The sequence below is a fragment of the Lacerta agilis genome, chromosome 4 (genome assembly GCF_009819535.1).
Source record: "Lacerta agilis isolate rLacAgi1 chromosome 4, rLacAgi1.pri, whole genome shotgun sequence".
NCBI classification, from domain to species: Eukaryota; Metazoa; Chordata; class Lepidosauria; order Squamata; family Lacertidae; genus Lacerta; species Lacerta agilis.
In genome coordinates this window covers 25,128,379-25,145,194 of record NC_046315.1, presented here as the reverse complement: position 1 = coordinate 25,145,194, position 16,816 = coordinate 25,128,379, and the positions used below count along the sequence as shown (strand labels likewise).

The 16,816-nt window shown below is 42.7% G+C and overlaps 1 protein-coding gene across 1 annotated transcript; it reads left to right on the top strand.

The window, feature by feature from the left end:
• The first annotated feature begins 5,789 nt into the window (after window positions 1-5,789).
• Window positions 5,790-16,213, top strand: HMGB1 (high mobility group box 1). Its single transcript, XM_033146435.1, has 5 exons — window positions 5,790-5,946; window positions 11,827-11,988; window positions 12,164-12,309; window positions 12,521-12,695; window positions 14,312-16,213. Exons 2-5 carry the CDS (start codon window positions 11,839-11,841, stop codon window positions 14,492-14,494), a joined length of 654 nt encoding a protein of 217 aa, XP_033002326.1. The 5' UTR covers window positions 5,790-5,946; window positions 11,827-11,838; the 3' UTR covers window positions 14,495-16,213.
• The last annotated feature ends 603 nt before the right edge of the window (window positions 16,214-16,816 follow it).

Genomic DNA, 16,816 nt, shown 5'->3' with positions numbered 1-16,816 from the left:
TCTGGGCCTGCTCCAGTTGAACTGCCCCCTCTCTCCCATAGGGCCGAGGGACACCTGTGAGGCAGGCAAAACAGCATCAGGGCCTGCTCCATTTGGACTGTCCCTTGCTGCCCACCACCACTACTAAGAGATGCAGTTGCAGTCAGCCTGTGGCATTTCTGTTCAAGGCCCAAATTTATAAAACATAAAAACAGTAGCCCATTCCAATAGCCGTCATTGGTGATATTGCCAGCTTTCTATCTACATAATCCTAATTTGATATGCTAATTTAATGCCCATAGTAGCATGCTGCTTAATTCAGACTTAATCAGAACTGTGGGTTTTATTCATCCACAGTTCTGATTAAGTCCAAATTTAATAGATGGGAATCAAATTTGCTGATTAATTCTAGTTCACCCAGTTGAGACTCCTACTGCCTTATTATGGCTGAAGTAAAGTGACTTAGAGTCAGAAACAGAGTGTGCTGGAAAGCTGAACATTCTCCCACTGGCTTCTGAATGCTGCTGTTGTTGGTTCTTATCAATGCAAGCTTATGACACAATGCATACATAAGTTAGTTTTTAAGGTGCTATAATATACCAACATGGCTGCCTTTCTAGAATGTGTCGTTTCTGAGGATTGTGATAGACAGAAATATTTAATTTTATTTATTTTTTAATATATTTTAAATACAGTGGTGCCTCGCTAGACGAATGCCTCGCAAGACGAAAAACTCGCTAGACGAAGGCATTCGTCTAGCGGGAGGCTGCCCCGCAAGACGAAAACGTCTATGGGGTTGCCTCGCAAGACGAAAATTTTTCGTCTTTTTTTTTTCGTCCAGCGAAAGCGCGGCTGTCACGAATTATTTTCGTCTAGCGGGGCACCACTGTAGATAGATATGTGTATTTGTCCTTTGTGAATCCTAACTCAACACAAGACTCTTTGCTGGGCAAGAAAGCATGGGGTCTCACATGTGGGAGGAATTAGAAGAGTCAAGTGTTTCTCTAATGTGCACAGTGCTCAAAATGGGGAGTGTCATTCGTCCTGCAGTGAATATGTCAGAAAGACAGTGTCGCCTAGGGGAAACTGGGCAAAGCAGAACTCAGACGATCGAAATGAGACCAACTCTGTGCTGCAAAGATGTCTGCAAACATGACATGAAGGCTGGCAACATCAATCCCGCCATGTGGGAATCTCTTACAGACCACAGTGCCTGGAGACAGGCAAACGGCTCGTGCATCCACAGCAGTGACCAGAGGAGGAGTGACTGCTGGGATGAGCACCAAGAGAAGAAACACCATGATGCATTTGCAGCAGCACAACCTGATGCCTTCACCTTCCTCAGCTGCAACAAAACATCTCGCTCATATCGGCCTCTACAGCCAATGTAACTCTCCAATGGTTCATCCCCAAAGGTATACTCCGTTGTCTCCTGAGACAGAAGGTCGTCAGCCTCCATTGCCTCATGAGGCAGACGGAGGTTTACGGTAGGTCACCAATAGCAAGTCAGGATGGGTGAGACGTTCAGGGTAAATCAACCCTGCTGCACCCTAGGGCCGTTCAATGGATGTCCCCTCCACACACAGACTCTCCTGCTGCAATTAGGCTTGTGGGGGGGAGCATTCTATTTTAGATATTTCCTGGGAGGAGTGCTGTTTCAAGGGGGACCTTTTTTTTGAGGGCATGTCTGGAGAATGAAGGCTTAACTCCACTTGCTATTTGGAGATGGGTCTGATGGTAGTTGGTGTGCAACAACATCTGGAGAGAACCACATTGGCTCCACGTTTTAACTAACGGATTATCTGCAGGGCTGCCTTTACATGATCTTTTTCAAACTTTACTTGGTTCAAAACACAGCAGCCCAGATGCTGCCTGGGATTTGACTTGATGACAGTTCCCCCTCCCCACTACTCTGTAATATATGAAAAGCAGTTTCCCGTGTGTGTGTGTGTGCGTGTGCATGCATGCCAGCCTAGTGACTGAGATGTGCATCAAAAGCCATTTTTTAGGTGCTGCCGTAGGCAATGGCATACCATGGGGTTGGCCAGCTTGGCGTCCACTAGTCTGGTGTGGGTGGGTGTAAAACTTGTGCCTCTCCATGCATGCTTCCCAGGCCACTCTTTGAATGCTCTGGGTGCCTGGGCAAGGTGCACAGACTCCTCTGGGTGCCTGGGCAGAGGAATCCGGTCAAGCAAGGGATGGGGGCACCAATACTGGTGCCTGCCAACTGCCCAAGGGAGCCTAGGTATACTTCTGGCCATAGGGTTGGCTGGTGGCGCCAGAAAGAAGGTCTTGTCTTTCATTGGGAGTTGTAGAACTCCCACCCAAGGAATGTTATTAATTCATTTAATTGGATTTATATCCCATCTTTTTCAAGCTCAAGGTAGTGTACATGGTTCTCGCCCTTATTTAATCCCCACAACAACCCTGTGAGGCAGGTTAGGCTGAGAGGCAGTGAGTGGCTCAAGGTCACCCAGTGAGTTTCATGGCTGAGAGGGGAGTCAAACCCTTCCCAGGTCCCCATCCAGTACTGTAACCACTAAACCACATTACCCAGCATCACCATTATTCTCTTTTGGACTCTGGGCAAAAGTCAGTTTGCCCAAGCAATCAACACTGCTTACTATTTATTTGCTGAAGGGTATTTTATTGGTGTGAACTATTGCTTGCTTGTATTCCCTTCTCTGTTTTAAATGTTCTGGATATAGTAGAAAGGAGGATATAATTATTACTAAATTAAATTAAAACCTCTAAATAAAATGCTAGCTGTAACACTGTTCCACACTGTTCCTGCATCTATGTGGACATGCCAGTTTGCAGGCTTTAGTTTAGTTTAAATCGTGCAGATTGTATAATCCAATTTGGTTTACAAAGTAACATTCTTTCAGATTAAAAGCAGTACCAGCACTCTGTTCTGCTACTGACTCATTTCCCGGCACCTGGATTTCCATAAAGTCTAGCATCATCGCCTATGGACTTAAAATGTATAGGAGGTATTCCTTATCTAGAATTCCATTTAATGAGAGAGCAGAAGGTTAGAATGAGAGCAATCTCCACAACAAATGGAAATAGTATGTGATCTTAGACATTTTTAAAAAAGATTTCTGATAAATTATAGAAATTCCTCAGGCTTGCCATAAAATAGGGCCAAAGAGCTAAGAGCACATGTTGGGGCTTTCTGAGCATGAGCTAGTGTTATACTACTAGACTCAGTCCTGATACTTTCTGAGTTGAACAGTTTTGACTGCCGTTTCTGTACATGGAAGTAAACCACATTTAATTTGAAGCTACTGCAGCAGGTTACTGAAAGACCATGCTGGAAGGCCCAGCATATCCAGCCCTGACTTATTATTGAAAAGAGCTCACTTCACAATGCAACAGGTACATGTAGGTTATGAAAGTGTTGTAGTAAACCTAAGCATTACATAAGAACATAGGAAGAGCCTCATGGATCAGGCCAGTGGCCCATCTCATCCAGCATCCTATTCTCACAGTGGCCAACCAGATAGATGCCTGTGAGAAACTGCCAAGCAGAATTTGAGCACAGGGCCACAGATACTAAGAAGCACAAAACTTTACTTTCAATGAAGATGGTGATGCTGCACCTGGTGGATTTCTGCCAGTCCTGTTTTTAAAGGTATGGGACTGCTGTTGATAAAAGCAACCTCAGATTCAGCTTTGGCATTCAAAAGCATGTTTATTGCACAAAAAACTTTCTGTTACATGGTGGTTTAATAAATATAATAATAAATAATAGTGACTAATAATGTAAACTGTACTTGTTTTAATTGCAATGTTTTTATAACCTGCCCTAGGACCCTTTGGTAAAAAAATAAGCTAGAAGTATAAATTAAATTTTCCTTCATGGATCACTACCTTGTCGTGGCGAAGGGGCTTGAATAACTCAGAGAAGCTATGCGCTATGCCGTGCAGGGAGTCCCATGGACTGCAATAAGATCAAACCTATTCATTCTGAAGGAAATCAGCCCTGAGTGCTCACTGGAAGGACAGATCCTGAAGCTGAGGCTCCAATACTTTGGCCACCTCATGAGAAGACTCCCTGGAAAAGACCCTGGTGCTGGGAAAGATGAAGGGCACAAGGAGAAGGGGAGGACAGAGGACGAGATGGTTGAACAGTGTTCTCGAAGCTACCAACATGAGTCTGACCAAACTGCGGCAGGCAGTGGAAAACAGGAGTGCCTGGCGTGCTCTGGTCCATGGGGTCACGAAGAGTCAGACACAACTAAACAACTAAAAAACAAACAAGCATAAATTAAATTAAATTTAAAAATACTTGTTATCTCTATCACTAACTAGCTGAAGGACAAGTTGTCAATATTGGATTTGCTAAACCCATTCCATACAGGGATTGTAATGTTTTATATTGCCCCAATTGCATAGAAAGTCCCTAATATCACTACTACTTCCTAAGAATGTGGGGTGCTAGCATAAAAATTCTGCATACAGTTAGGATGTTATACATAGTGGTTAGCTTTGAAATGTTATGTTGTTGTTTTTTCACATAGGAGCCAGGGTGAACCAATGGTAGTATAGTTAAAAGTAAAATGTTAAACTGTTGACTAGTATTTAGAGCTTTGGATAATTGGAAGTAACGTCTTGAGTATAGCTCCATAGACAGTAACTTGAGGTGGGCTGTCCTTCTAGGTGTATTGAAACCCTTCAATAATAGTGAAAAATGGCAACACCAAAATATGGCTTGTATTTTAATACAGCAAAATGTAATAACATGATTTTAATGCCTGCTATTTTGCTTCTTACTGAAGAATTGGATAGAATGCTACCTACTCACGTTCTCTCATGTCTGTGAAAGGCACAGACTTGTGTATGTCTTTTTTGAAAGATAGTGGAAAGACTAGCAAGTGAATGTGGAATAAGCTGTAGATGCAGTTCTACTGCTGGGCAGTAGTGTTAATCTTGATTAAAAATATTGACTTACAATATATTACCATGGAAATTCTGTAGTCTAACTATGAACATTATCACAAATCGCTGATTCGTGATACCGGACAAGCAGGATTCGATTATGAATGCCCTATAAAATTCAGACAATGTTTCCTGTGTGTTCACATCATACTTACAGTTCACTTCATTGTAAAAGCTTGTTGTGGGGTATTCTTGTAAAATAAGTGTGTAAAAAGAATGAAGAAAATGTATTTAGAGGAATAATGTGTATTAAATTTATAGAAGTCTCTTTCTGATGAGTGCATTAATCTCCTTGGACCTCAGTTTATTCATATAGAAAATGGGACTATTTCTTATAGGTCTATTGTGCTGCATTTTTTACCTGCTGCCATATACTATGGAATGTATATATAGCTGGCACGTGTGTGTTTCAGATCTACAGGCCAATTAATTACAGTGAATATAAGGGAAGTACCTTTAAGAAGTGCTTGCTTTTTTCCTGCCTTAAACAGCAGGGACTAGGTAGGTGTATGGTGAAGTTTTAGGACCCTTTATACAGGCTGTGGGGGTGCTTATTTGGGGATGGGGATGACCGTGTACCTAAGGGAACGAAGCTCCTTTTGCCTCTGCTGAGACTTACGCTATTGCCTATGAGCTGCTCTCTTCATACACCGCAGTACAGCACTAGTTTCAGCTTCAGAGCTGTACATCCCGCCTCAGCCTTCTCCCTCTCAGCCAGTTTTATATTTGCGCGCCCTTTCAATCCCCGGTGACGTGTACCCCGCCGCGACCAACCGGCAGCCTCCTCTGGTCAGGACAATGGAAGGCGTTCCTCCAACCAGCGCAGCTCCTGCCTCGGCGGCAGCCAATAGAAACAGCCCTGTGTTGAGAGTAATGTTACCAGCGCTGAGAGAGTGAGGAGGCTGCGTATCGATCCAGCTCTCTGCCATTGCAGTGAATTGGACTACATACGAGATCCAGGCAGCCTCGGTGGCCGGCGCGCGTGTGTTTGTGGCGTGTGTGAACTGAGATCCTTGTCACGGGGTGAGTATCCTGCGGGGGGTGGGGGGGGGGTCGCCGGCTGGCTGGTGGGGAGGCCGAAACTCCCGAGCCTCTGTGGGGGTTGGGGGGGTGGACGGCGTAGTCTTTTTGGGGTGCGAGGGGGACAGGATTAGCCCTCACGAGACACACAAAGGGGGGATTTAGGCTGGGAAACCACACTTCCCTCAGCACTGGGGAGGAGGGGGGGCAGGAAAACACCGAGCTGCTTTTTTAAAGGCGGGGGGGGGGTCGGGGAAAAAAAAGCCCCAGATCCACAACCAAAGTGGGGAGTTTTGAGAAGTGGTTGAAGGGGACCCACAAACGCCGGGAAAGCGCCTTTCCTCTCCTGCTCGGAAAGCCATGCGATAATCGCGGCCGGGCTCGTCTCTTTAAACCCGTGGAAATGGGGCGGGGGTCTCGGCTGAGGCGGGGGGGCGGCGGCGGCGGCGGAGGGAAGCGGTCTGAGTGCTAATAAGCTGCTTACATAGCACGGCGATAGAGCCATTGCAGCAGAGCCGTTTCTCTATGTAATGTGTGAGAGAGCCGTGTGGGGAGACGGACTTCGCATCGCGGGGCTGGGCTCGAGTGTGTGTGTGTGAAAGGGTGTGGGGGGGGGAAACGGGGGTGTCGTGTCATTCTTTCTCTGCCTGGCTCCCCCCCACCCCCTTTTCCTCATTGTGGGGAGCCCCGCGAATCCCCGGGAGTGTCTCTGGGCGTTGTTGGCCTCGGGGCGATAAATCACCTCGGGAGCTGCGCTTGCTGTAACATGGCTGACGAGAGCCGTGTGTAAGTGGAGGCAGAGGGAGAGAGGAGGAGGAGGAGGAGGGGGGAGGAAACAAGGCAGGCAGGGGGAGGCGCGCACGGGCGGGCGGGGGCGCAGTTCAGGGGAACTTTTTCCAAGGCGCCTTTTATCCCTGGGCGACGAAGAGGGGAGAGCTCCGCAGGCGACCGTTTAAAAGCCCGAGTCCGGCTGGCCGCGGGTTCAATATATATATATATATATTTTTAAAAAATAAGGGGGGGAGGTTTTGGAAAAATAAAACGGGAGGGGGGCCCTCTGGCAGCTCTCAGTGGAAACGAGACGCTCCCCCCCCCGCCGCCTCATTGCCTGTAATGGCTGAGTGTGTGCGCCAGAGTACAGAGCGCACCAGGCACACGCACACACACCACACACACACACAAAGGGAAGGAAGGAGCCATATTCTCTATGAACAGCGGCCATTCCGAGAAGCGGCTTCGCTTCCTGCTCGGCTGCCGTGGGAGCCCATTGCAAAAGGAGCGCTTGCTGCTTGCCATTGCCGCTGCGCGGGCGAGAGGAGACCCCGGGTCCCGCGCGCCCGACGAAAGCGCGACCTCCCCGCCTCGGCTGAGCGCCCGCCACGCGCATTTCGAGGGGACTTTCTCTCATCAGCAAGGCGTTCGCACAAAATGGAAGGAGATCTGCCGCCGCTGCTGCTGCCGGTGGTGACCTTCTTAGGCAGCAGCCTGCGCCATTTATGAGCCCTCCCTACTTCCCTCCCTCTCCATCTCTCTCTCGCTTTCCCGGCTCGTTCGTGTAGATTAAGGCGCACCGAGAAGAATCCCAAAGCTCTACAGCTGCAGCTATATTTATTTCCGGGCGCCGTCCTTGGAGCCTAAGCACATCGAAGCTCGTGGCAGCGTACTGTAGTTTCTAAGAGGGGAATGCAATTTAACGCGGCGAGCTCGAAAAAGCTGCGCCTTGATCATTTTTTTTATATATCTGTGGGGTGCGCTTTAGGTTTTGGGGTTGTTTTTTACCCCTCACGAAAAACTTTTCTTTCCCCTTCCACAAATTATCCCCTTCATAATTAATACATAGCTATGTGAAAGGGGGTAAATTAAAATATTTATAAAATTCCATTCTTAAGGTTTAAGTTTGTTTGTTTGTTTGTTTACATTACCCTGTAATGTAGGAATGACAGGAAGGGTTCAGCAGTGGAATGAGCATTTTAAGTAACACTTGTGAATTAGATATTCAAAGGTACATTTTATATCACGCTTTAAAGCTATAAGTCCCTCAAGTTCCTTTTTCTGTTTTAATTATTAAGTTAAGCCCTAGCAGCCTCGTGTCTTTACTTAATTCTGAGAGTGCATTTTCAGACTCTGCCTCCATTGTAGACATGAGCAACTCTTGGCTTTTAAGTGTTGTTTACTTGACAGAAACTTTAGACCGGACATGTTTAGTCAGAGAACACAAATCTCTTTCTGTCCGCATGCCAAACTGATAGGAAATTATGCCTTTCTGTGGCAATGCCAGTTAGCTGTGCACATTTCCCCAGTCAAGTTGTGCAAGCTGGAGTAGAGAAGTACTTCGACAGTCATGAAGAACTTCAAGAAAAGCCTGGTCTGTACTAGGAATTGTTACTTCCCAGAAAGAAAGTGTCAGCACATATCTGAAAACTAGGACTTAATCTGAAAAAGTAAGAACGTGGGAACAGCCCTTTTGGATCAGGTCAAAGGCCTGTCTTCAGCATACTGTTTCCCACAGTAGCCAGCCCACAAGTGGGACATCAAGGCAGTAGCCCTCTCCTGCAACTGGTATTCAGAGGCATGCTGCGTCTCATTCTGGAGCCAGCAAGCAGGTTTGATCCCCATATGGGACAGCTGCATATTTATTCCTGTATTGTAGAGGGTTGGACTAGATGGTCCTCAGTGCCCCTTCCAACTCTACAATTATATGATTCTATTGCTGTGAGATAAATAGCTGTTATAATTAGTAGCTCTTGATAGTCTTACCCTTCATGAATTCGTCTAATTCCATTCGTCAAGCTGTCAGAATTGGGGGCCATCAGCACATCTTGTGGACACAGATTCCGTAATTGAGCAATATGCTTTGTGAAGAAGTACTTTTATTTCACCAAATCACCCACCATTTGACTGTATTGAATGACGCCAGTTTGTAGTACAGGTGGCAACCATTTTGCATGCCCCCCCAGATGGAGCATGTATAAGCCCGTCCCCATTCTGCCCTCTTCTGGGTCCAAAAGGACCCATGCATCAGTCGTGTGTCAATTGGATATGCACAAAATGGTTGCCACCCGTATTATAAACTTTGGTCTCCACTTCCTCCACACTGCATATTTTCATGATCCTCTGTCATGCCTCCCTTAGTTGCTTTTTTCCTAAATAAAAAACCCTAAAGGTTGTAACCTTTCCCCATGGAGATCAACCATACACAGCATTCCAATTGTGGTTTTACCATAGATTTGCATAAAAGACGTTACAATAGTAGCAGTTTTATTTTCAATCCTTTTCCTAATGATTATAACATGCACCAATGTACATCATTTTACATATGCTTACACTGAACCACGTTTGCTATTTCATTGCCCATTCCTCAATTTGGAGAGAGTCTTTTTGAGATCTTCACAGTTCCATTTTGGTTTTCCACTCTCAATAATTTTGTGCTGTTAGGGGTGATGGCCAAGTTTGCTAATTCCAGATAATTTTTGAACAAATTAAAAAGTATCTGGTTCCCGTACAGATTCTTGAGGGATCTCTTTTTTGCATCCCTCTATTGTGGGAAATGTCCAGTTTTTTGCTTCCTGGTTTGTTAGCCAATTATTGATCCATAAAGGGACCTCCCTTCTCATGCCAAGGCTAGGTTTACTCAGGAACCTTTAATGAGGCAGTTTGTTAAAAGCTTTTTGGCAGCCGAAGTATACAGTGTCCACCAAATCTGTCCACAGTTCTAAAAGTCACTGGGCCATGGCTGGTTCTCATAGCATCTTCTGCAAAACTCATGCCCTTTTGCAATATGTGCTTTTGAAGGCACAAGCCACATCAGATGATGAGGCAGCTAGTGTGCATGAAAGCTCATCTATATATATATAAATGTTAACTGTCCATGTCCGTTGGCTTCCACTTTTCACCAAAACCGCTTGAGCAACAGCAATGAAATTTGGACAAAACGCCACATGCCACTATGGGAGTGTTCCTAGCTACATGGGGTATACAAATGTCACACCTACGCAAGGTAAACCCCCCTTTTTTGGACCTCAAAACTCAGCCAGCAGACCCTGCCGGGCATGCTGGGAAAAGAACCAACAGGAGAGGTAACGAAATATCGCCCTCGAGACAGCTATACTGGTACTGCAGCTACAAAAGCTCCCCCTGCCGAACTCCGCCGTCGCCCCCACCAATTCCTCCTCCTCCTACAGGCCGAATCTCAACACTCTTGCCAAACCCTGCCGCACACGCCACAGGCCCAACCGCTGCCCAGGTCCCTTAGCCACCGCCACTGCCGTGAATGGCAGGCCCGGGCTTACCACAGCCACTGATGACGACGCTGTCAGGCAGCCCGACCCACCCGCCGTCAAAGGCCAAGGCCGTGAGAGGCAGCCTTCGCCCAGGCTCTACAGAAGAACAACGTACAGCCAGACGTGAAAATGAAAGGTTGCGAAAACAACAAATGCGTTTTCAAGCTTCACAACTATGACGTTCCAAACATAGAAACTCTGTCACACGACAAAAACAAATAGGAGACTTAATTCCGCAACAACAACCTACTCATCAACTACCCAATTACACTCTCCTTGCATTTCATTACAACACTACTGATGATTACAAAGTATTGGAAAATTATTAAACTTTGAAACATCAACTACCTTAATCCTTTCTTCCTAATTTCACACACATAGCCACAGCAACGTGTGGCCGGGCCAGCTAGTCCTATAATAAAGCAGACTCCCTTAATTTTTTTGTACTCTCTATATTGGTATTTGTAGCTAAATACCCCAGTCTAGCAAGCATAACCTTAGTGTAGTGCTTAATGTGCGTAGATCTCCTTTTCGGTACTGCGTCCCATGTACACAGTGCTGGAAACTGGGATAGGAATGCTAGGAGCCATGTGGCTCCTGGGACCTATGTTGTGGGTGCCAAAACAAAATGTCTAGGCGCCTTTTAAAAAATATTGTCGCCCCACTATGAGACTAGGCAGCCCCACAGAAAAAGAAAAAGCTGCCAGGCGAATCAAAGTTTGGAACCCCAGATGTAGTACCTGATGCACAAGTGGAGTGATCTCTTCTGTCTTAGGGAAGACTAGTTATCAAGTCTCTTTATCATTGCCAAACAGGTTGTTGTTCTTGTCAAAGCAGACTGTGCCTACCATTAAGTTTAGGTAGCCGTAAATAAGCCACTGCTGAATACAAGAATTTTTTAATTGAGGTTATAGACTAAACAAATTGTGCTTTGAAAAATAGCTTAAAAAGGTAATTCAAATTGAGAGGATTCACAATATTTAGTGCTTTTCTCTCAAAACAGTAATTGAAAACATTTTTGCCTATAATTCAGTTTTCTGCAATTCTAGCAGAACTTCATAGAATTTATAGTTGCTTGTATGGAAGACTAGCAGTTGGGTAAAGGTAAATTGCATGTTCAGGGGATGTACTAGTATACCTTTTCTTAGATCAGGAGTTCCATCAGGAGTTTGCCTGATGTTGAGATGGAGGGCTGCATAATAATCAAAAGTCATCTTATAACAACACGTTCTGCATATTATACAGGTTTGTAACCAGTCGCCTGGTTTGCAAATCCCTTTAAACTTGAAAGTGAACAAACAGCCAAAGTAACCACGAGTGGTAAGCCAAAAATAAACCTTGCAAATCAGTGTTTGTGGTTCATTTCCCCCTAGCAAATCATGAATGGTAAGTCAAGAGCAAGCAATGGTTTAAAGTGACATGCTATCTGGGACACTGATGTGCAACTATTTGGTTGCCTAGATGTCCAAGAATGTAGCAGTTATGGTAGTTTAATGTAGCAGAAATGGTAGTTTAAGCAGTTTTTAATCGTCTTCTTTTTCTTAGTCCACTGTACAGTATGGAAGCCCCAATAGTTCTCAAATGTTTCTACTTTGTCTTTCAGAAATCATCCAAAATGGGCAAAGGTGATCCTAAAAAGCCAAGAGGTAAAATGTCCTCATATGCCTACTTTGTGCAAACTTGCCGAGAAGAGCACAAGAAGAAACACCCAGAAGCTTCAGTGAACTTTTCAGAGTTCTCAAAAAAATGTTCAGAACGGTGGAAGGTAAGTTATTATTGTTTTTTGTGTTAATAGTAGTACTCTAAATACCCAAATAAATGCAATTTGCATGTAGTTATTTCTTAGGAATAGAAAACATACTCACTAATAAAGTCTACAAATTTAGAATGGAATTGGGTATAATCTTGAGCTGAGGATGCATACTGAATTATTTTTATAGACTATGTCTGCTAAAGAGAAAGGAAAGTTTGAAGATATGGCACGAGCTGACAAAGTTCGTTATGAAAGAGAAATGGAAAGTTACATACCACCTAAAGGAGAGACGAAAAAGAAATTCAAGGACCCAAATGCACCAAAGAGGCCTCCGTGAGTAGCTTTTATGGCTAACATGCATTGCGCTGATAGACATCCAGAAGAGTGATAGATGAATGGTGGGGAGGCAGAAATTTCACTTTTTTTATAAATATGGATAGGTCTGTTCTGTTACATCGCTTTGCAATTTATAGTAAAGGTTCTCACCTTGCTGTACATAGTTCAGAAACCTTTATGTTTCAAATGTTTATAATTTAATTTTCAGCTCAGCATTTTTCTTGTTCTGCTCTGAGTATCGTCCAAAAATCAAAGGAGAACACCCTGGCCTCTCTATTGGGGATGTTGCAAAGAAACTCGGAGAGATGTGGAATAATACTTCCGCAAATGATAAGCAACCCTTTGAAAAGAAGGCATCTAAACTGAAGGAAAAGTATGAAAAGGTAAACTCCAGATAGCCCATTTTGCCATTCAAATATTTGTTGTCATTAAATATATTGGGTGATGTACACTGTTGGTCATAGTAGACTCATTGAAATTTGAGTGAACTCGAGTATGGTTAAAATTGGGTGTCACTCAGGAAATTAATGTTAAAAGGGATGGAGCCATATGCATGCTTGCATTTTCTCTGGAATGTTAAGTGGTACCAGCAATCTCTATTGAAACTAAGAATATTGGGTATTGTAAACAAAAACATCCATCTGTGGAATATACAGTGGTACCTCTGGTTATGAACTTAATTCGTTCTGGAGGTCCGTTCTTAACCTGAAACTGTTCTTAACCTGAAGCACCACTTTAGCTAATGGGACCTGCCGCTGCGCCACCAGAGCACGATTTCTGTTCTTATCCTGAAGCAAAGTTCTTAACCTGAAGCGTTATTTCTTGGTTAGCGGAGTATGTAACCTGAAGCGTATGTAACCCGAGGTACCACTGTATTTCCAAGTAACTGTTTTTCGGAGCTAAAATACTAAAAAGATCTGATGAAAGTGTTGCTTAATTTAAAAAGAAAATAAACTTGTAGCCATGTGAACTAAAAGTAATCACTAATAATATGCTTTTATTTGGAACATGTATATTAATTACTATAGTTTGGGGGGGGAAATGTGTATCACTTCTAATAGTGGCTAATATTGTAGCCAGTACATTGCTTTCTTTATTTTTAATGGTTGAGGAATATTAATAGACAAGTGGTTTGTTTGTTTTTTGACAAATTCAGCATAGCTTGTGAACGAAATAAGATGGTCAGACTCTCAGGTCACTTTCATATACTTACTTTGCCTTGGAAGAGTGATGACCATGTACAAGAAAGATACCCAGCTTGCAAAACCAAATGTGAAGGGGACACGCCTGCAAGATTCTGCAGGTGCTAATCTAATAAAATATTTAGAAATAGTGACCAAGTCAAAATCAGGCTGCTGCTTCTGATTTTGAAAAGAGCACCCACTGAATTTGCACAGCCTTTACACTTGATCGTTTGCATTTTGTGCTGTGGTGTTCTTTGTAACAGAGCATAGTATAATAATATATTAAGCCACTCATAATTGAGAGAATTAATTAAGCCATGGTGTAGATACTCTGTCAGTGTGGTACTAAGGAAGATCTAGCTAATGGCACAACTCTATGAGCCATGGATTTACAGCAGCAAGATGGGTAAAAAAAAAAACCTGATCATTTTGGACAGTTAGGGAAATGAGAACAAAAATTTGTTTGAAACCCTATACTGTACTTAATTTTTTTAAATGTAGGTTTGACATTGAGTTTATTGAGGCTTGCTTTATTAAGTGTTATGTGCAAGTTAAAAAGATAAACTTATTGCATGCTGAAGGTGGCACTGTCTACTCATTAATTGAAGTGCGTGAAATTTATCAATAAAGTATTAGAATTCTTGACTGAGTGTACTGTTGTACTGAACTGCAGTAGTACAAATCTTAGTCATCTGAGCAGGTTCTATGTTATGAATTACAATTCTGTCAAATATAGATTCCTGTGCATTTTCATTTAAGTGGTATTCCCTTCCCTCTGTGTCAGGTAGCTAAAAACTTTCTCTGCTTCTCCTAAGGATGTTGCTGCATACAGAGCTAAGGGGAAGCCTGAGGTAGCCAAAAAGCTAGCTCCACCTAAGCCTGAGAAAAGCAAGAAAAAGAAGGAAGAGGAAGACGATGACGACGACGAGGATGATGATGAAGAGGATGAAGATGAGGACGAGGAGGAGGATGAGGAAGAAGAGGATGATGATGAATAACCCTCTTTTAGATCAGTTCTTGTCTATAAAAGCATTTAACCCCCCTGTACACAACTCACTCCTTTTAAAGAGAAAAAAATTAAACATAAAACTGTGTAAGATTTGTTTTTAAAATGTACAGTGTCTCTCTTCTTTTTTCTTTCTTTCTCTCTCTCTTTTTTTGTATAGTTAACACACTACCGGACGTGTCTTTGGGTAGCCCTGTCCTTCAGTGGTATCTCAGTGGCCGCTAACCTTGCCTAGTACAGTGAGGGGGTTGTAAATTGGCATGAAAGTTTAAAGCAGGTTCCTTGTTGGTGCACAGCACAAATTAGTTATACTTGCAGATGTAGTTGGTTACTCATTTTCATCAGTTGTCTGCATCAAAAAAAATAATAGTTGATCTGTTAACTTAAATACCACTCTGTAATTGCAAAAAATAATAATATGTAGCTGTTGACATTCTGATTGCTTCTAAGTAAATACATTTTTTTTTAAATTAGTATTGTTGTCCTTTTAATAGATGCCCTTGTAAAGTCTTTCTTTCTGGAAAGCATATTCTCTGTTATGCCCTTTGGGGATCACATAAAAATGGCATTTTTGTTTCTTCATTCCTATAAGCTGATACAAGAGCTTTGATCTACGCCCTAGATAATCATGATAGGGTAGGAAATATATACAAGCATATGCAAAGCATTGTGTGTTTTTTTCCCTTCATATAAGAGGCCACTTTTTTTTTGAGAACCCTGTTCTTAGCCAATCTGTATTTGCTCAGCTTTTGCTTACATACAATATTCTACTGATTTGTGTAAATTTACCAGTTTCTGAGGGCTGAGGAATATAGAATTCAGTAGCATGGATTAATTTCAGGGGAAAATAACTTCAAATTTGTGTCCTTGGAGGACCACTGAGAGTATATTCTCATTTTGAGCTGTGAGGAATTTACATATGTGACTCCATTGGCCATAATGAGAGTTGTATTTGCAAATACCTGAATACAGAGGTGAGTGTACCCTACCTAAGCAGGTAATGTCAAATGCTAAAATTACTGTAATCCTTTTAGGATACCATGTCAAGTAATAGTTGTGGGCTTTATACAATGACCTCTCCTGGTAGTAAATATCCCACAGGAAAATATTTTACTTTGCTAATGTTTTCTATAAGTGGTACCATTGTTCAATCTGTATGAATTCATGCTTTCATATCATAGTAGTCCTAGACTATCCCATTTTCAAAATTTTATATTGTCTCAAAAGTCAGATGAGATGTATCTTTTTCTGTTAGTCTTTTTATAATGCATTCTTGATATTTGCCCATTTTGTAAGTTAAAATTAGCTGTATAGGGAAATTACTTTTTCCCCATATAGGTGTGAGATGTAACATGGTATTCCAGTGACCTCTGATTTGATAAAGTATAGGTTGCTTTGAAAACCAAAGTTAAAAGTTTGTGCACATTCAGTAAAAGTGCTGGCAATTATTAACTCTCTTCACATTTACCTGCGGACTAATTTGGGAACTGATTGGCAATTCTGTAGTTAAAAATTATGATTCTCATGTGCCAGTGTTTAAAGATAGCATTCTTGTAACTTTACACACTTTTTTGATGGAGTATTGTTTTGTTATACGATTTTGACTTTTACGATTCTTCAATTTTGCATTTGTTTATGTATAACCTCAGGAGAATACTGAACATCTGATTTCCTGGTTGATACTAATAAAATAATAATTACAGAGGTTTTATATATTTAGTTAAATGAGTTTACTTTAAATATTATTTCTCTTTACAGTTAAATGCTTCAAATATGTTGTTAAGTAATGGCAATTCAGTAAATTGCACTTGGAGGTAATTGGATATGGGCTGAAATACAAAGCTAACTTAGGATCCTTGCCAAATTTTAGGCATTGTCCCCATCCTACATTGTTTTGGATGCTCCCCTCCCCAAGACTCCAGGGGCTTTTTGGGAAGTGCTGGGGATAGCAAGAGGTGAGGAACTGTAACTTCCTTTACATTAGAATTGAAGCCACAGTAACTAGCAGCAGTTTTGCTTGCCAAATGCAGACCTGGGGTTTTCTCCAGCAAAGCTATGTTTTCACCTGTACAACCAGCCCTCCCTTTTCCTCTGCGTGACCTCCAAACCATATCCAGAACAGATTTAGGGAGTGTGCAGGGGAGAAAAGAGACAGTTCCAAGTTATTGTGCCAATGCGACAACTTGGTTGGATACGGCCCATAATCTGCAAAGCAGTGTAAATGAGTGGTAAATCTAGACTTTCTGTAAATGTGATAAAATAAAAAATAAAAGAATTCCTTCCAGTAGCACCTTAGAAACCAACTAAGTTTGTT